The sequence below is a fragment of the Eriocheir sinensis genome, chromosome 33, assembly GCF_024679095.1.
Source record: "Eriocheir sinensis breed Jianghai 21 chromosome 33, ASM2467909v1, whole genome shotgun sequence".
Lineage (NCBI taxonomy): Eukaryota > Metazoa > Arthropoda > Malacostraca > Decapoda > Varunidae > Eriocheir > Eriocheir sinensis.
In genome coordinates, this window is record NC_066541.1 from 1,520,768 (window position 1) to 1,541,506 (window position 20,739).

At 41.1% G+C, this 20,739-nt stretch overlaps 1 protein-coding gene across 1 annotated transcript; it reads right to left on the reverse strand.

Annotated features, from left to right (window-relative positions):
* Positions 1–971: 971 nt before the first annotated feature.
* LOC127006506 (protein AATF-like) lies at positions 972–20,626 on the reverse strand. Its single transcript, XM_050876461.1, has 9 exons — positions 20,439–20,626; positions 17,022–17,475; positions 13,798–14,012; positions 10,560–10,744; positions 9,083–9,159; positions 6,763–6,930; positions 5,403–5,598; positions 3,120–3,326; positions 972–1,297 (listed from the first exon to the last, which is right to left on the reverse strand). Exons 1-9 carry the CDS (start codon positions 20,521–20,523, stop codon positions 1,166–1,168), a joined length of 1,719 nt encoding a protein of 572 aa, XP_050732418.1. The 5' UTR covers positions 20,524–20,626; the 3' UTR covers positions 972–1,165.
* Positions 20,627–20,739: the final 113 nt, after the last annotated feature.

Here is a 20,739-nt window from a genome sequence, read left to right on the forward strand (position 1 = left end):
GAGAGAGAGAGAGAGAGAGAGAGAGAGAGAGAGAGAATGGATGGATAGATAGATAGATACATAGATTGATATAGATGGCGTCTCCTGACCTGAGGACGTTTACTAGCTGTTCTGGCAGCAAAATGGCATCCGCTGGCGAGCTACAGCTGTCTACCACCCACGCGCCCTCTGCCGCCAGTGAAGAACACTGCTAACATTCACAACACGTCGTTTCCCGCCATAACCCGATTGCCTCTCCTCGTCTCGTGGTGACTGCGATTATTTGATGTTTTCTGCCTCACCTTTGCACCACCATCATGCTGCAAGCAGCGTCATCGAAGCCTAAACCCCGGAAGAACCTGATGATGACCATAGCATAGGTGTTATAAGGTTGTAAATATATGGGTTTGATACTGATGTGGAAAATGTGTATTAAATCTGTTGTCCTCTCAAGAAGAAAGAAGCAAGAGATTGGCCATGAGTATGACGTGTTTCCTGCCAGCAAACCTTTTTTTTTCTTTTTCTGGTGAACGCCCATATGTGTTTTTCCATATAGGTTATTAAGTTCGCCATTTGCGCATTCATGGTGAGGTTTGACTGTAGATAGATAGATAGTAAAATCCCAACTATCCAGCCAATGGGTATTGAGAAACCCAAAGTATCCAGCAAAAATATTGCCAGTCAAAGACTGAAAAACTTCTAAGAAAAATCGTTGAGATTATCTGACCAGGCATGAGGTTTGAAACACCTGCGCCTTGCCTCCACCACCTCCAGTGTAGGCCTATCTAACCTTCAGTTGAGCCTTTAGTCACACAACATTGTGCAACGTTCCAGTAGCCCAGTCGTGGGCGTGGGATTGCCTTTGTATTGGCAACAGCAACAAAGCTTGCTAACATATTTTGCCACATGTTGGACCACTTGAAAAGATTGTTAAGTTCCCCTTGTATCACCTTGGCATCATGGATAGTTTATTCAGATGACAAATCTTAGTATAATCAGCAAATTTACTTTATTTTGGTCATTATATATAAACTCTTCATCATATAAGTAGATGATGGATTGTAATGGAACCCAGTGGAACCCCAACTTGTGCCAAGAACAATCTACAACAGTGATGAGGAATACTACTACACAGAGTGAACATGGACATTATAATGATGAATTTATATAAGAGTGTGCTAACCATTCATTCAGATTTGGGTCCTCTTTGCTTCTGAATGGCCTTGCCAAAGAGTGAGGCAAAGAGAGTGTTGATGGCAGCATCATCCATCTGTGGGCCATGGGAAGGTGCCATGTACTGCTGCAGCTTGCTCATCACCTGCAAAGGTGTATGTGCTTCCTCTTAGATGTAGAACTTAATTAGGTGACACAGAACATATACTTCCTTCATTGAAAACACCAAAGAGATGTTATAAGGTTGTAAATATATGGGTTTGATACTGATGTGGAAAATGTGTATTAAATCTGTTGTCCTCTCAAGAATTATGGATGCATTCTGTATGGTGTCAGGGGGGAAACTGATGCTAACACTTTTATTTGTGCTGTCCTCTCCTAAGTGTGTCAGGTATATTAATACCTAATAAATGAAATCCAGAAAGGAAGGATTGATGTGTTAGGTGTGAGATAGATTTAAAAGGATGTGGTGTGTGGGAGTGTGGGAGTGGTGGTGGGGAGAGGCTGTAGGAGGATGTGGAGGGGGGAGTAGTATGGGAAAAGATAGTGGTAGGAAGAGAGGGATGCGTGTTATTGGTCTTCCCATGAGTGTGGGTGGGAGTGGATGGGCAAAGGTGGTGTGGCTCGAGGACTGTGTGGATGACAGGGAAGATAGGGATAGTAAAGTATGCACGGGTGTGTGCATATGTGCCAGTGAATGATAAGGGAAAGGAAGGCAAGTGTGAGATGAGGAGATACTGGGAGGGCTTAGGACAGTATCTGAACCTTTGGGGGTGAAAGAAGAATTCTTGTGTTAGGGGGCATGAAAGCAAGAGTTGGAAACAGGGAGGTTGGTGGTGTGGTTGGGAAGTGGGGTGTGGATGGAGTGAACGAAAATGGACAATACCTTGTGGATGTTGTGCTGAGAAGGGTTTGTTCTTGACAAACACCTTCTTCCAACACAAGCTAATTCTTAGGTATACATGGGCAAGAGGAGACATGAGGGGCGTAATAGTTATATAGCTGTAGATATGAGGTTGAGACAGGATGTAGTAGATGCAAAAGTTGTGAGAGGAATGTTTAATGGATCTGGTCACTTTACGGTAGTAGCCAAAATTAGGATGAAAGAGAAATGGGAATTTAGACAGAATGGGAATAGGGAAAAGGCTAGGAAGGAACTAGCAAGTGAGAAGTTGTGTGACAGGGAGATGTAAAGGAGAAAAGTGGAGGAAATACTTGGAAGAGCAAGAGCAGGGATAGAAGACAGTGCAGGAGTGAATGAGGTGTATGAGGAATTCAGTGGTCAGGGCAGCTGAGGAAGCAGTCAGGTATGGGCTGTGTGGAAAAGGAAAGAAAGGGAGTGCATGGTGGATGGATGAGATAAAAGAGGCAGTTGAGGAGAAAGAAGGAACCACAAGAAAATGTTACAGAGAAATGTGACAGAGAAGGCGAGAGAGAGATGGGAGAGAAAGTACAGGGAGAGTAAGATGTGGTAAAGAGGCTGGTTAGTGAAAGTAAAGGGAGTACTTTGAATGAGGATTTTGTAGGAAAATATCAGCAAAATACCAGATCAAAAAACTTTTCTCGAAAGAAGTTATAAGAGAAATGGAAGGAGGAAAGAGTGACTTTTGTATCATGAAGAGGAAAGATGGGGTGCTTGTGAGAGGAAATAAGGAGATAAAGGAGGTATGGAAGCAGCACTTTGAAACTGTAATGAATGACCTAGAGAAGGTATATGACAGGGTTGACATGAAGGACTTGTGGGATATTCTAAGGATATATGGGAAATGGATAATAGCAAACAGAAGTAGATGAAATAATAAGGGGAATTAAAATTGGGAAATGGCAATGGTCAAGACACATGTGTAAGAGGAGGAAGATTACGGACGGACATGATGAAAAAATAGTAAAGTAGACTGAATGATTGAATGTTTAATTTTTAACAACAATTAACCAACACTAAACATAGTTATAATGTATACACATACCTCGTATCTGATTTTTCGGCCTTTACTTGCTTTCTTGTCAACTTTTTTCTTTGCCTTCCTCCGTAGATTTTGAATCTCAATCCATTTACGTGACACATCAGTCATGTTGTCTGAGAGGGACACCTTCGCCTTGAGCACCTCCTCCAGGGCTCTTGTGTAAAAATCAGTGTCATCAAATATTTCTGGGTCATACTCTTCACTCTCCACCTGAGGGGAGAGTAATAATGATGTTAACCCAGTAGCAGCCACGGGCCAAATTTGTGACTTTACCGTGTACTAGCGGTGGGCCAAATTTTTGCCATGATATAAACCCCCAAAAATAGATGATGCATAAACTGATTACAAATGCGTTGATATTTATTACGAAATGGTTTGCGTGAGTGATGATTTTTTCTCATTAATTCGCTTTGAAGGGCCTTTAAAAAACATAATCCCTACAGCTACGGTTAAAGATTGATAAAATTGCATATTGAAGGAGTTTACAGGAATTTCTCACTTGGAATATACTATACTTCTCAACAGTTTTCTGTTTTCCCTATAATCATTTGATCCTACATATCCCAGAATAATGTTGTGGTGGCCTGTTGCTTTATCTTATATGTATAACCATATGACATTACCAAGTTATTATCAATTTTAAGCTAGCATGTCTGTATGTAACCAGTACCCATTTATGGTAAACCAATACTATACTTATGACACAAAAATCTCTGCAAGTAACTAAGTGAATAAAAACAAGACAAAACATTAAGCAAAATATTAAAACAAAGTAGCAAGTGCATCTTTTTCAATCTCATACACACACGCACACACACACAAAAAATAATACAGTACTGTCTCCAGGATTGCAATTTTCAAGTTTGTGATTCACCAAGTTTGCAATAGGGACCCAAAAAATTTGATTGTTTTTTATTGAAAACTGAAATTGCAATATGACCCGAAAAGAAAAGGAAAAGGCTGCTAAAACCAGTTTTTTTTCACATCTTGTGACGGCACCTTCATCGGGGCCTGTGCATGTGTGGCTGTGCCCATCGTGGGCCCAGGCTCCTCAATCTGCCAATTCCCACCTTCCACATGTTGTGCGGGACCTCTTTCTTTTCTTCCATCTCTTCCTTTTAAACAAGAAGAGATGGCAGAAAGAAAGGGGTCCTGCACAACATGTGGAAAACAAGAACTGGCAAATTGAGAAGCCCAAACCCACAACAAACACAGCCACACACACACACATGGGCCCCGACAAAAACACCTTTCATGCAGCGCCGATGCAAAGGTCACGCCGCCGACACTCATCATCACCATCACCATCATCAGCCGCCCGCCAGCTGCTCGGGCCCAGCACGTAGCTGGGGCCATCTGCACAATTGCGCATGGCCACCCGGACGGGTGGCCAAGCACAAGATGTCGACGGTTTTCAATTTTCCCCATAAGAATAATGGTTCAAAGTTTGCGATTTCAACGTTTGCAACCCGCAACGTCAACCTATTTATCGCAAACTTGGAGACAGTACTGTACCTAGCAATCAGAGAAATAAGAGCTGTGTTCAAAGATGAGAAATCAGAATGGAGAACGGTCACAAGTAGAGTTCCACAGGGATCAGTGTTAGCGCTTATATTGTTTTTAATATATATAAATGATATGCCAAAAAAAGTAAAGTTACATGGGTATATTTGAAGATGATGTCAAACTGCTTAGAAACATAAGATATGTGGTTGACTATAATAAACTGCAGGAAGATATAAATGAGATACATGAATGAAGTAAAAAATGGGAAATGGAGTTCAATGAAAAGAAGTGTCACACAATGGAAGAGGCTTAATCCTCTTCTAAACCTCTCAATCCTCCTCTAAATTCCTCTTAATCCTCTTCTATTTCCTCTTAAGAGGTTTAGAAGAGGATTAAGAGGTTTAGAAGAGGACTAACCCTTTCAATACAATGACGCCGTCAGACGCCCGTCAGACACCGACGTCGGCGTCGCCAGAGTGAAGGGGTTAATAAAGGAACCTGTTTGAGTGACTTGAAAAAGTATAGTTCTCCACATAGAAGTGTTAACACATGGAACAGCTTGCGAGAAGAGGCGGTGGAGGTGAGCAGTGTCCAACAAATAAAAGAAAGGCTGGATAAATGTAGATATGGAAACGGGACTATTAGAGCTTAGCTCAGGCCTAGTAGACTACAAGTAGGTAAATACAAATAGGTAAATACACACACACACACACACACACACACACACACACACACACACACACACACACAGCACTATCACATCTTGAGAGCAAATTTAACCTTAGCGTCCTTCTTGCAGCGACCAAGGACATGGTAGGTGGTGCCTCGTGTGGTGCCGGTCAGCTGGGTACGTCGGATAAGCTGATCCTTGTTGGTGAGAATGTTCTGGAGCTGCTGGAGGGCTGAGGTCTCAAAGCTGCTGAACCTGTTGTTTCGAGCGATGCGGCTGGACAGAAGCTTTGTCTTCTCATACCATCTGGAAGGAAGATATGGCTCTCCTATCAGTCTTTTTTGTTATTTTGAATTATCATGTTTTCATGTGTGTGGAGAAACAAGAGAACATTTTGAGATAAAAGTGGGCTTAAGACAAGGGTGCACCATGTCACCATCAATATTTATATGGATGGTGTTATTAGAGAAATTAAGGGCAAAGTTGGAGAAGTTGGAGTAAGACTGTTCAATGAGGGAAGGAAGTGGGTGCTGAATTCGATATTGTTTGCTGACACGGTGCTCATTGCAGAAATTGAAAGTGTCCTACAAAATTTAGTCAGTGTTTTTGATAGTGTCTCTAACAGGAGAAAGCTGAAAGTAAATGTCAACAAAAGTAAAGTGATGGTTTGTGAGTGAAGTAGAAGTGAGGTTGTAGATTTTGTATGCCTATATAGAGTGGGAATTAAATGTGAAAAAGAATGCAAAATAATTTTGGATGACATTGCAAGGAAGAAGGGTGGTAGGGTCTTTGGGACGAATCATGAATGGCAGAAGTGTGAGCATGGGGTAAAGAGGGATTTGAGAAATACAATAATAGTACCAACCCTCACATATGCAAGTGAAATGTGGGCCTGGAATGAAAGTCAGAGGTCTAGAGTGCAGGCAGTGGAATGAGTTATTTGAGGAGTGCATGTGGTGTGAGTAGAATGGATGGAATGAGTAATGAAAGTGTGTACGAGCATTTTGGAATGTGTCACAGGGGTGAAAGGAAGAAGTGAAGCGACAGACTTTAAAGTGGTTTGGCCACATGGAGCGAATGGAGGAGAGTAGGATGACCAGGAGGGTGTATGTGAGTGAGATAGAGGGAGGGAATGCTAGAGGACAACCTCCAGTGAAATGGAGGGATAGGGTGCAAGAGTACGTTAGGGAGAGGGGGGAAAAGATCTTTGGGAAACTTTGAGCAGGCAAGGAGGGAGTGTCTGGATAGAGAAAGATGGAAGCTCTTCTGCCGTGGCCATCCCCTGGTGGGAGCTCCTAGGAGCAGGCGTCAATGAAATGATGATGATGATGATCATGTTTTCCTGTTTTCAATTACATCTGGCATTGGAAATGGAATGGGCTATTCACTGGTTTGCTCCCTTGAAAAAAATACAAAAAGTTCAGTTCTGTTAAAAAATATTTTTCACTTCTGCATGAAAATTTTTCTTACTTGTTAATGGTTTGGTCTCTAAATGGCAACACTGCTGCATGCCTCTTGCTCAGAACTTCCTCATACTCCTCCACCTTCATCTTTCGCTTCAATCCCCGAAAGCCTTCTGTTTCTTTATTTTCCACTGGTTTCTCCTCTTCATCTTCACTGCTGGTTATCTCTTCATCACTAGGAAGAAATATTGATCTTATCAGACAGATTCAGTTCTGGTATATTGTGAAATACCTCATTCTCCCTTACTACCCTACTGACTTGTTCCATTTATTGTTCAATGTAACAATATCAAGACAGGAAACTATAGATAAAGATATATACTATTCTCCTGTTACACATTTCCAAACTCAGTTAAATTCAGTGGCTGTTTTGTTGACTGATAATTCACTGGGTTAAAAAAAAAATGTAAGTTATCTAATTTTTTCAACTGATTTAGGACAAATTTGCATCGCTGAATCCGAAAATGACACCCGTTTCTCTCGATAAGGGCAGGGTTTTTGTGCTATGTCAATTTTTAAAAATACGATCTTATAACTAAATCAATTACATTTTTGTGACATTTTCGGTTGATTTTTGTTAATATTTCTCATCTGAAATAGGTTTTTATGATAAAAAAATTGTTTTCATAAATTAAATGTTACAAAAATTGATAAGTGTACATTGAATAGTAGATATTGATAAAGGTAAGTACATGTAAATTGGATATTAGGTCATCATTGTTCAAAATTCAGGGCATGAACTTCCGTTTCTTCAAACTCGTAGAATGCTCAGCAGTAGGGATGTTTCTCTTCAGAGTCCAATAGTAATCAGCCATCATGACTGTATCCCAGCGTCCCTGATACCTGGGGTCTCTATCCCTTTCATGTCCTGATGGAATCTTTCCCCCTGCTCGTCACTCATTAACCCCAGATTCTCAGGAAACCGATCCATATGTGAGAATAAGTAATGCATTTTGATGCTCATGTTGCATCCAAGGTTTCTGAAAGCAGTCAGCATATTGGTGACAAGTTCTGTGTAGTTCCTGGCCTTCTTGTTGCCAACAAAGTTCTTCATGACAAGAACAAAAACCTTCCATGCTTCCAGTTCCACTTTGTTCAATGAGTTTTCAAACTCTGGATCTCTGACGGAGTTGAGGACCGTCAAAGATGCCAGCTTTCAACTTCTCCATGGTCAATCCTGGAAAAGTGAGGCACAACTAAGTGAAGCAGCCACCATCCTTGTCCAGAGCTTTGGTGAACTGTTTGATCAAGCCGAGCTTGATGTGCAGCGGTGGGAAGAGTATCCTGTCTCTGTCCACCAGAGGGTTGTTTATGACATTCCTTGCTCTGCAAGGCACCAATTCCTCCCATACAGGCCAGTCCTTCTTCGTGTAATGCTGAGCTTTGTCCCTACTATCCCACATGCACAGAAAGCATGGGTACTTGGTGAAGGTGAACCTGGACTGTTGTCCCAACAAAAAGTTCACCATCTTCAGGTCAACACAAATCAACCACTCATGCTGATCATAACGAATTTTCTCCAGCACATACTTCACCGCTTCATACTTCTCCTTCAGTGTAGTTGAGTGAGCGGGGGGTACAGAGGCAAACTGGTTGCCGTTGTGCAGCAGAACACATTTCAGCGAACGCTTGCTGCCGTCAATGAACAGTCTCCAATCTTCGGGTTGGTACTGTGGCACTCCAAGCTTGTGCAGAAGCTGTGCAATATCTGTACAGTACACCAAGTCCTTCTCTTCAGAGAAAAAATGAAGGTACTCTTGATGTCTGTTGCGGTAGAAGGTGATGCGAGCATTGTCAGAGAGGAATTTTCTTTCCTTCAATATGGATGCCAACAGTTCGGCAGAGGACTTTGACAAACCAAGATTGCGATTATTTAAAGAAATAAGAAAGAATTTTGCCTCATATAAATAGAAAATACCTGTACGTGTAAAAAAAACAAAAAAAAACATCATGTGGTGATAAATAAAAAAAGTTGACCTGATTGAGCAAAACCAATGTGATTTTTGGATTCAGCACATCAAAATTGTCCTAAATCAGCTAAAAAAAATTAGACAATAAATTTGTTGTTGGCCAGTGTAATAAATGAGGTGCTAAAAATGTATAATTTGCTATAAGCTGGAAAAGAAAGAATATCAATGTGAATGCTGACAACAACTGTTAGGGGAGTGCAGTCCATAATCTAGTATACTGCATCTTAAGCTATATCCATTTTAGTTGCCTCATATGACATGCAGTGGAATACAGACATATTAGTATCTTTTTAAACTGTTCTATATAGAATATGGTAATAATTAAGACATTTAAATTTCAATTCAAGAGATACTAACCTTCCAGACCCAGTGTCTTTGGGAGTCTTGCCAGTCACAATGTAGTTGGTCTCGGGGTGCTGCCTCAGAAGCAGCTCCTGAAAAGCAGAAAAAATACAATGCAGACATGATGCACCACACAGGGGAGAAAAGAAATATTCCTCACTTGCATGAGGAGCCACTGGCCAAGTGCTCAGCAAATGGATCCTGTGATCTTGGGAGCCCCAGGTTTGAGTCCTGCCACTGCCAGCTGATAATAACGGTGAACAACAACTCCACAAGACTTGGATTCAGTACATTTCTTACCCAGTAAGCTGTAATGCAATTACAGTTAATCCTCAATATAACAGACCCACTTATAATGGATTTCAAATATAATGGGCAAGGTCAGAGGGTCAGATATCCACGGCGACCGACCGAGAATAGTTTTTTAACCAACCGCACCCAGTAACTACAATAGTGTCTGCTAGCCACCTCACCCTCCTCTCTTTATCTGCTATCCCATCCTTCGGTTACTGTAGTCTTTTTCAGCCCACCTGATGAAATATTTTCCTCCCTGTGGTTCCCATCCAAACAAAGAATGTGTTTGTGAGTGTTGGTACTGACACAGCTCAATGGGACCGTCCAACATTTCTTAAATTATTAATGTATGATCCTGATTATATTCATGTGAAATGTATGCTTAGGGGAAGTAATATAAGCTAACCGTATTTTGCGCCGTATAGCGCACCCCAAACTTTAAGACGACAATTTTGGAAAAAAAATAGTTCTCTAAATGCTCAGAAATGTGCACGGTTAAAAAACATTGACGAAGTACAGTTTCCCGAAATTTATATATTTTTGGTGTAACCTGTACTGCTTGAATTGACAAGTGTCCTTGAGTAAAGCAATGAAAATGGCGGTCGGGCTGGTGTCACGAGAAATACATCCTCATACATATTGATGATGCACAGCTTCTGATATCATAATTAGCATATTATTCTCACCATCACTCGTACGTTATGACAGACAACTAGGCAAGACACAATTCACACGGTTCTGGTGACTCGCGACATGCAGCTGTTTGTTGTATGGGTGTAGTTGTATGGTTTTCAAACAATGCAAATGGCGGCTGGGCTGGTGTTGCGAGAAATAACTCCTCATACAAGACTCATGATGTAGGTTGCATACTATCCATAGTTTTAAAAATTTTGAAAAAATTATGTAGCTAGGTGTCATGTGGATGTAGCTTGCTGTGGATAGTAATAGAATTATAGAGCCTTAAAGAACTACTTTTGGTGTAAGTGAGAAACAAAGAGGAAAAATTGTGAGGACAAAGGAGGATCTTCAATAGGCTTGCAGCACCCATTTGCCATCTGCATATACCTGGCCTGGGGAGACTTGTACCCAATGCAGCAGGTTTCTGACTGCCTACTCCTACTACTATTAAATTAGAACTTAAATCAAAATTAAACATAATGATAGGAATAAGTATAACAAACATTAGTCTCCTTTGTACCTGAATTTGAAGAAGGGAATTGAGAAGATTCTTGCTGGCTGCTTTTGCTGCAGACAAATTCTTAATATAATTTTGATCATGTTCCTTCAGGAAAAGTTTGTATGTGTCATGCTGAGGCAGCTGATTGGTCGCTGACAACACCTTCTGCATACAGATTCGGCCTTCAAACAGGGAGTCATAAATAGCTGAAAGATAATGTACATGAGAATGTAGTGCAGAGCAACAATGATAAATCTTTACAATCAATCAATCAATCAATCAATCAATCAATCAATCAATCAATATATATATATATATATATATATATATATATATATATATATATATATATATATATATATATATATATATATATATATATATATATATATATATATATATATATATATATATATATATATATATATATATATATATATATATATATATATATATATATATATATATATATATATATATATATATATATATATATATATATATATATATATATATATATATATATATATATATATATATATATATCACACACACACAAACACACTGGATTTAATCCTCACTGACCTCACTTCCCTACCTTCCCCCCCCCCCTCCTCCCCTCCACCGGAGCACACACACACCTGTCAGTTCTGGACACCTGCACCCCTAACATATCTAACACAACAGCCACCAGCCACTAAGACCTACTGGCCCATCTCAGCCATCCGCGCGTTCGGCCAATGGATAACACGCACCGCACGGTTAAGTAGGACTGAGCACCAAAAATGACCAAAAATGGCCAACCAACCACCAGCAATACCAGCACTTCTACCTTCTTCCCGCTAAAATCAATCAACCCACAGACACCCGACCATTACACCCAGAATAAACGATAAAAACGTCCAAGGAAACACAGGCCTTCAACAACACAACCTACAAACTACAAGCTAACAAAGTTATCGCCAAATCCGGGACGCCAAAAAGGCAACAGCCACATACTACCCCAAAGATCCCAGCTTACAGCCTTAAATGGAAAAGGGTTTTCAAAAATAAGTTTGGAAATGGCCTCAACAACAGCACCCCCCTCCATCCCCCACAGGTCTCACCTCCCGCCACCTGAAGCCAAAGCCACCATCAGGCTCTCTTCTCATCCATCTCATCCTCCCTCCCCCCCTCTGACCTGACTCACCCACCCTCCCACCACTTACCCCGCCCCCTTCTCCCACAGTTGTGTGTCCTATGGGTCGCCAGGTCCTCAAGTCACAGATTAAACAAAGCAAACCCACCCACCACCTCTCCCATCAAACTCGCCCTGGGTTAGCCCTCCCAGCTGGCCCCCCCTCGCCTCTATTTTTAACGCTCTTCCGTGTCAAAGTCAGTGTCCTGCTGACTGGAAGGCAACATCTCCACACGACTTCCCTCAATCACCCACACTCAGGCAAGTGACTTGGGCCTATTCTTTTCTATCCATTCCCAGCCTCTGCTTCATTTTCAAGTGGACTTACACTCATCTCTCTGCTCATCTTGTAGACCACAACATAAACAAACAATACAGCAACCTCCACCACCACACTAATTAATCTCCTGGACTGCTGGTCTCCCATTTGCTGAAAACGCAAACAAAGCTAAACAGGCAGTTTGATTTCTTTCGCTTTTTCCTAGTTCACCCACCCCACGCACAGCAAAAGCCATACCACAAGGGCTTCACCTAACCTGGTCTCCTGGCTGGCTGATCCAGTGCACCCCACACAACTGGTGGCTGGATTTCAGGAGTGGAGGTCCCTCCTCCTCTAAGCCTGGCCCAGGGTACCTCAGGGGTGGGCATGGGGGGTTGTGCTTCCTTATCCTAATTAATGACGCCACACCCCCACACACCACCGCACGACACCAACACCAGACGCCACAACAGGAGTACACAGCAGACCTGACACACCATTATTCCACCACCACAAGCCTCTCACAACCACCACACATACCTAACACAATACACATGCACCATCAACAAACGACAACTAAGTCACACCCTCAACCCCTCCACCCCCCCTGCCACTCCCCTTCCATACCTGACCTGTCCCCCAACGGGTAGCCAATCAGTCAAACTACAGCAGTCACACCCTCGTTCATCCCTCCCCTTCACAACGGACAACAGCTCACCTCCCAGACCACATCTGCCACTACTGCCAGACTCAAAACTGATAAAGCCCAGCTGTGTGCGGGGCCCTGCGACTCTGGCCCTCAGCGGCATCCTGAACAGGTTCTGCTCCCCAAAGCGTCTCCCCAGCCTTATAACATCACACAGCGCCCATCAACATCACGCGCAACCAAGCGAGGCGTCCCCGATCAATCCGCCAATCATACTACACCCCTCACCCCACACCCTCTACTCCCCAGCTACACTCAGCCCCTCGATTGCCCCACGAGACCCTACTACACACCGTCACGACCGCAAGCTTCTCAACCAGCCCGAACACAGACACACTCCCAAGCCAGAGCAGAGTGCCCCGCTCAATCGCAGTGATGCCAATCAGTGTTATTGCCCCCCATTATTGCACATGATACGGGCACTTACGTGACAGTGCCCTATATGTATTCAGCAAATTATATCAATTATACCCTACTTACAAACATTCGGACATACAAACAGACTGCAGCGTGAGTTAAAATCGTGTTCACAATACTTCTACAAGACCGAATTTTGAGTTCCGCACCTTCTGCATAGTATGTTTTACTGCAACCCACGCCAGGCAGTACCACATGCCACCCGAGAGTGGCAGGTTGGTAACACACTCGTTAGTGGTAACATGCGTTTGCTTGTGCTCTAGCTGTTCGTTACATTTCTCGGCGTTTTGTGTTTTTTGTGAGAAAATTAACCCCTCCATCATGGTTAATGGCAAGCATAAGGCAAGTGATAGTGGCAGTGCTAAGAAGTGGCAAAATGGCAAAATAACGACTTACGAGCAATTCAATGTACGAACTGCCTTCCGGAACGTAACTTGTTTGTAAGTTGGGGAATGTCTGTGTGTATATATATATATATATATATATATATATATATATATATATATATATATATATATATATATATATATATATATATATATATATATATATATATATATATATATATATATATATATATATATATATATATATATATATATATATATATATATATATATATATATATATATATATATATATATATATATATATATATATATATATATATATATATATATATAAAAATATCTCATAGTACCTAGCTGATTCTTTACGGCTTGTCCTTTCTTCACCTCCTCTGACATATCTTCTTGTCGAAACTTTTTGAGTGTACTTTCTCTGTGCCTGTCTTCAGTTTCCATTGAATAATCATTATCTTCCTCCTCTTCTTCCTCAATTTCCTCATCCGCATCTTCATCATCATCATCATCCATGTCATCAGCAAATTTGCTGAAGTCTCCATCATCAATAAACCTGGTTACAGAAATTTCATGTGTAGTTGGTTAGGTATATGGTGTATGCAAAATAAAAATGTGTTTTTAAAGTTCTTAGGAGTTCTAGGACTATAAACATAGGCCCTTCAGAAGAGACAATACTTGGAAAACCCAAAATTCTATTCAGAGAAAACAAGAGAGGTTGACAGAGGGTGGAGCCCAAGGCATAGATTATATACATAACAGAAATACTGATTTATGGAGAATGCAAAGCACTGAAGTAAATATTACCATGAAACCTATCTTGAAAAATGTGTGTAATACCATGACTAGAAAGAAGGCATAATTGTTTACCTTGTACATATAGGAAGCAAGGATAAGAATGTCAGTCTATAGAGTATCAGTTATGGAATTTGGAGAGGCTCTGACAAAAAGACTCACTAAAATGATTAAGAGCATACAGTCGTCCCTCAAATAGTACGGGGGCTAGGGACCCAGGATCCCCGTACTATCTGAAAATCCGTATAAAATTAGTGCCCCCCCCCTAGAAACACTCCTGGGCACTCCTACAGAATCCAAGTCCTGCCTGGCTCAGCTGTTACCCACGGGCCTAAGTTGCCAGTTATGCATTTTCTGCTGCAATCACAGTGTAGTGTTACCACGCTGGGGGGGGGGGGGGGCATCAATGGGGGCGAAGCCCCCCCCGTTAGAGGTTGGGATATTTAAAATTTGGTTGGAATAGTTTAAATATGCATCCCTAAACTATAAAATATGGAGGTGTAATGTCATATTTTGGAGGTGTGGAGTCAATCTCCACAATTACTGTTTCATATCTTATTTCAGGTATGAATTTGAGAGCAATAGAAACTGTGGTAGAGAGTAAGAGAGTGTGAGTATATGACATGGCTCGCTCGCTGACAATGTGGAGGGCAGCACTCCCAGGATGCCTCCGTTGCCCAGAGTGGTAACACTACAGCAGAAAATGCATAACTGGCAACTTTGCCTGGCGAGTAGAAGCTGAGCCAGGCGGGACCCGGATTCACGTGGTAAGATCTCCCTACCGCAACGTAACTCGTACCAAAACATAACTTCTTCTAAATCTGAATTCTTCTGCAAGGTGAATACCTTTCTCGAATGCTTTGGGGTGCATTCAGTAGATGTTTTGGCTTGTCTCTTGGGTCCCATGTTCATGTTATGTGGTAATATATATATATATATATATATATATATATATATATATATATATATATATATATATATATATATATATATATATATATATATACAGTCGTCCCTCAAATAGTACGAGGGTTAGGGACTCACGGCTAAAGTGTTAGTCTTCCCCATTCCCTACCCGTCCCCATCCCCATACGCGGGACTGGGGTATGGACAAGCCGCCCCGTCACCTTCCCATCCCCGGGGAACCAATCCGCACGTCATAATAATGTTGGCAGCACTTTCAAACCAATAATTACAGAAAATGAAATAAATAATGCATTTTTTACACATCATTGTATTCATATACATTATATATCATAAAACAAAACAATAGCGTTGTTGATCTACAAGTAAATAACAAGAAACGCGGGTAAGTTAATTTATGAGACAGGTTGGTATCCATGGCTTGTCACACACACCTGCTGGGCAGCCACACCGGGGTTGCCAGGTCATGTCATTTATGGCATTTTTGTCTTAAATCAAGGTGGTCGCCAAGAAATGCTATTTTTTATGGTATATGTTAAGTATTCCCATAATAATGCCATATTTAGTTATCAATCTGCCATCTTTTGCCATTCTTTGGGACAATTATAAATAAATCTTCAGGAATAACTGTACGTTTACAATCAAATGGAATCGCCAGAGTCTTTACAAACTAAAAAATATATATTAACTTTAGCAAAGTTTGCGATACAATATCAGTCATACAAATATTTTGATGCTTTTCAATATATGTCCTTCTATAATAACAAATAGAACACTATTTACTCGTGAAATATACGAAGGAAAAGCCGAAGATGTCCTGCTCTCTACCCCGCGGAGTCAACATTTTTCCAACCCCATCCGCACCCTCATGGGGTAGCGTAAAACAACCCCAACCACATGGGGACGCTTTACACTACAGTTTATGGCCACGGGTAAGGGATGGGGATGGGATGGGAATGGGGAAGTCTAACACTATGGCCGTCAGGACCCCCGTACTATTCGAAAATCCGTATAAAATTATTGCCCCCCCTAGAAACACTCCTGGGTTGCGTTTGGGAGAGGGAATTGGGACTCTCAGTACATCCCTAGTCCTCTCAAATGCATGACACGGTAGCACGAGTTGCCAACTCGGCACATCCGCTCCGCTCCCGGCTTTGAGAGGTGGAACGCCTCTGTGCTGTCATCAGCAAATATGGCGGCCGAAACAAACACATAAGTGCTTCCATTGCATCAAGAAGATCAGCGTACCCCATTTTGCAGTGAGTGAGACGCCGTTACCATAGCAACGATGAGGCTTAGTAAAAGGACGACCTTTATCTTTACTCTTGCAGCACTCTTGGAGCACTGGCAGTTACTGCGGCAAGAATTTCTTTTACACTATGATAGATACAGCGAACACTGCTCTCATTCACGTGGTATGCTCTCCCTACCGCAACGTAACTCATCCCAAAACGTAACTTCTCCTAAATCTGAATTCTTCTGCAAGGTGAACACCTATCTCGAACGCTTTGGGATGCTTTCAGCAGGTGTTTTGGTAGAACAGTGTTGCCACTCACACAATGGCTACTTGGTGCAACAAGCGGGAAATAAAAAAATCCAAAAAAAATTCTTATATGACAATCCATATAAAACCGAAACCGTACTATTCGAGGGACGACTGTATATATATATATATATGTATATATATATATATATATATATATATATATATATCTATATATATCTATATATATATATATATATATATATATATGTCTATCTATATATATATATAAGACAAGGTAAAGGTTTGTCATATACTAGCTGTAAAGATCACAGTAGCCACTTTTGAGACACAAAAACTCACGTGACTCCTTTTTGTTTCTTCTGAGGGCCTTGATAAAGTTTTCTCCCCTCATTCTCATCACTGCTCTCTTCATCTTCATCCTCATCACTTTCTTCATTAGATTTATGTGTTCCTAATTTCTTAAAGTTTTGTGAGAGTTTCTTGTCAATGCTCTGATCCTCTTCATCACTCTCTTCATCTTCCTCCTCTTCATCTGCATCTTCTTCCTCTACATCTGCATCATCTTCCTCCTCCTCTTCACTGCCTTCTAAAACACAGAACTTTGAAAGCTCTGGATCATACTCAACTTCCCTGTCTTTTTTCAAGTCTTTCCGCAGAACCTTCTTGCCACTGTAGCGCGGATCCTTCTCAGTCTCAAGGGCAGCACGTCTTGCCCTCAGCTTGCTCAGGGACTGCTTCTGAGAGTCTGCTTTCTCCTCATCCAGCAAGGAGTCAACAATCTGTGCCTTAGTTTCTGCAAATGAAATATATTACTATGAATAGGCACAAACATGCAAAAATTATAAGTATTTACTTAGCAATGCAAACTGCTTCCATCATATTCATGAGGATTGCATATATAAGAACAAACCTTTTAAATTAAAACTGATCATATGATTGCTGTAAATATTGATAATATTAATAAATAAAGTAGTATAAATATCAAATGTTATTCCTTGAGTTCTACTTGCCATTATTAATTTGGTTTTTAACCTACTGAGTTTAGAAAATCACAATTTAGTTGTACAATCACTGCTTAATCTAATGATGTAAAAAGAAATCACCTATTGAGTGTAACAGATGAGAAATATATATATTTTCATGTGTAGCAGGTGAGATTTATAAAATATAAAATATATATATTTTCTGAACCTGGGCATTGTGAGCAAGTATGTTCTGCAAATAAATGACAGATACACTGACCACCAGTAGCCAATCAGCAATGCCCTTGCTTACTTGGCTATGAAAACATACAAAAACTTGCCCCTCCCCCCAAAAAAACAATCTGGTGGTATTATTGTTGTTTTGGACGATACAAAGCACATGGATATAGCTGCTGCCATCTAGTAGATCTGATAATTTCCAGTATCTTGAACCACTACATCACCCATAGAAAATTAATAATAATGTCAGTAATGAAATTGAAAGATTTAATGTGTTTTCAATCTCACCTTCCAACTCAAAAGAGATCTGAGGCATCTACTGTGTTCATTCAAGTGTTGGGTTAAGGGTAAAGGAATTGCACACAGTCACGTGGCCTGCTCTCTGCCAATGTAAGCGTTTGTGGGTAGTCAACGCACACGCTATTAAACATCCCCTACGATTACTCCCCTCTTCAGCCAATCACAGTACTGCTCGTCTTTTCTGAGAGAGAAAGCCCTGGTCTCTCATATTTCTGTCATTTGGACAAAGACTACTGCAGAAGAAAGTTGTTTCAGTGATCTTTGTAGTGGATGTGAGTATATGTATTGGTACTTCATTGCTATGTTTCATTCACAAGAAAACCCCTCTCATGATTTTCTTTGTGCACATGGAGTACTGCCCACATCAGTTGAGTGTCCTCAGTGCCATTTGCCTAGCAAACTCAGACCTGACAACCACCAATGGTACTGTGGTCATTAAAGGAAATTACCAAAATGGAAAAGGAATAAGAAGTGCCATTTCTGTGTTATCGGACTAAAAAGGTAATTTCCTGGAGAGAACATACCTTCCTGCATGGCAAATACTACTCTTTTGTATCCATTGGTTGCAAAGTATGGGACCACAGGAAAGTGCTTGAGTGCCTCAAGTGATCGGAACACACTAGCGTTGACTGGCACAGTTTTTGCTCAGAAGTGACTCTGGATTGGCTGAAGGACCAGCACTCAATACCTCTTCATCAAAGAAAATTATCAACACCTTCACCACCGATACTTTGAGGATACTGCTCACCTTTGTAAGCCTCAATCAACACAACCTTCTGAACAACCTGTGGCACCTGTAACACTTGAGGTGCTTAACCCAGTAGCAGCGGGGATCATGTTTCTTAATGGTCCCTCCAAGCGAGAAAAATGAGAAAAAATCATCACTAACACAAACCATTTCATAATATATATCAAAGCATTTGTGATCAGATTAAGTATGATCTATTTTGAGGGGGTTATATCATGGCACAAATTTGGCCCGTCGCTGCTACATGGTAAAGCCACAAATTTGGCCCGTCGCTGCTACACGGTTAACAACCTTGAAGTCAGGTCTGACATTCATCTTCAAGTTGTACTCATATTTGCAGTTTAGGACAACACTCCTTGCCTTTACTTGTTCTTATATTTGCATTTTAAGATAATACTTCCTATCTTTTTCTTTTATCTTTTCCTATGCATAACAAACTTCATGGCCTGGTGGGAAAGTGGGATTTTTGGGTAGGGGAAGCAAAACTGACTGAAATACAGGCTTCCCTAAACTTATGGATATTTCCCTGTTCATCATTTCTTAGTACCATTTCTGTTGCAAATCACCCATTTCTACATTAATGTGTTTTAGTTCACTCAAATGTAGGGGGAATGATGAGAGCGGTTACAATGTTGGGGTGGGTCGAGAGGGGGCGAAGCCCCCCCCGTTAGCTACACTCATGTAAGGTTAGGTTAGATTACATTAGGGGGGGGAGAATCGAGAGGGTGGCATAGGCTCCCTCATTAGCTACGATCACATAAGGTTAGAATTCAATCATAGGGGGGGCAATAAGGGGCGAAGCCCATGCCTGGTTAGCAATGCTCACATAAGGTTTGGTTAGGATAGGTTAGATTACAATTACGGGGGAGTCGAGCCGTTAGCCATTTTCTGTTACTTCCTGCTGCCATCTCTTACTATCCCAGTCTATGATCTTATTCTTTAATTTTTCTTTCTTAATTGTTCTTAGGTCAGAGTAATTTAAATTAATGTATTTCATAAATTGTTAAGTTGACTTAAACCAATAATCATTCCTTGTTGTTGCCTTTTCCTCTATGATCCTCCTCATCAGCTCATTTCTTTCATTTTCTTCTATATATTTCAAATAATTTAGCTGGTTTTGCCTTATTCTAGTCTCCATGGCGCTTGAGCCAATCTCTCCTCTCAAGACTGGAACTTGAGCATAGCTTGGTACTCCCAGGATTGCCCTATACATGGAATTTACAATCCCCTGTAACTTTTGAATTTCATCTTTGGTATAGGCTACCGTTGCTGAGGTTTCAGGCCCCGGTCCGCCGCCGTAGCAGCGCTCCACAGGGCCGCTAAAAGTAATATTAACACCTAACGTTGTCCTCAATCCTCATATTTGTGAAGTCGTAGGATTTAGTGAATAAGTGAGTCTTCAGCGCTTTCTTGAAGATTGCCAGACTGTCACTGTTCTTAACAACCGCAACCGTACACACGTTGCAAGATGCAGCAGGGACCCAGGCATCAGGCACCCACACTCACCTTGATTCCCTTCATCGTCAACGTTGAATGAGGCACCGGGATTCAACAGGTATTTTTCGACATACGTCTTTAAGGCGGAAGACATGTTTTTCTTTTCCTGGTTTACCCAGCAGCCAGCCAACACCCGCCGAGGAGACACCACCAGCCCGCTCAGCCACGTGCTGCCGCTGTTTGTAAACAGTGACACTTCACGCCGACCCAACGGGGCACCCAACATTTGGCAATTTTTTTTTATAATAATAATGATTTCCAACAATGTGCATACAATTTATTTGAAAAACAATTTATCATTACTCATTCT

Bases quoted from the DNA above. Each gene is read 5' to 3' on its own strand.
- LOC127006506 (XM_050876461.1), bottom strand. From the start codon at position 20,523: ATGTCTTCCGCCTTAAAGACGTATGTCGAAAAATACCTGTTGAATCCC. The intron at 17,476-20,438 runs GTGAGTGTGGGT...TTTCATTTGCAG, and splicing joins TGACGATGAAGGGAATCAAG to AAACTAAGGCACAGATTGTT. The intron at 3,327-5,402 runs GTTAAATTTGCT...CTCTCCCCTCAG, and splicing joins GCTGCAAGAAGGACGCTAAG to GTGGAGAGTGAAGAGTATGA.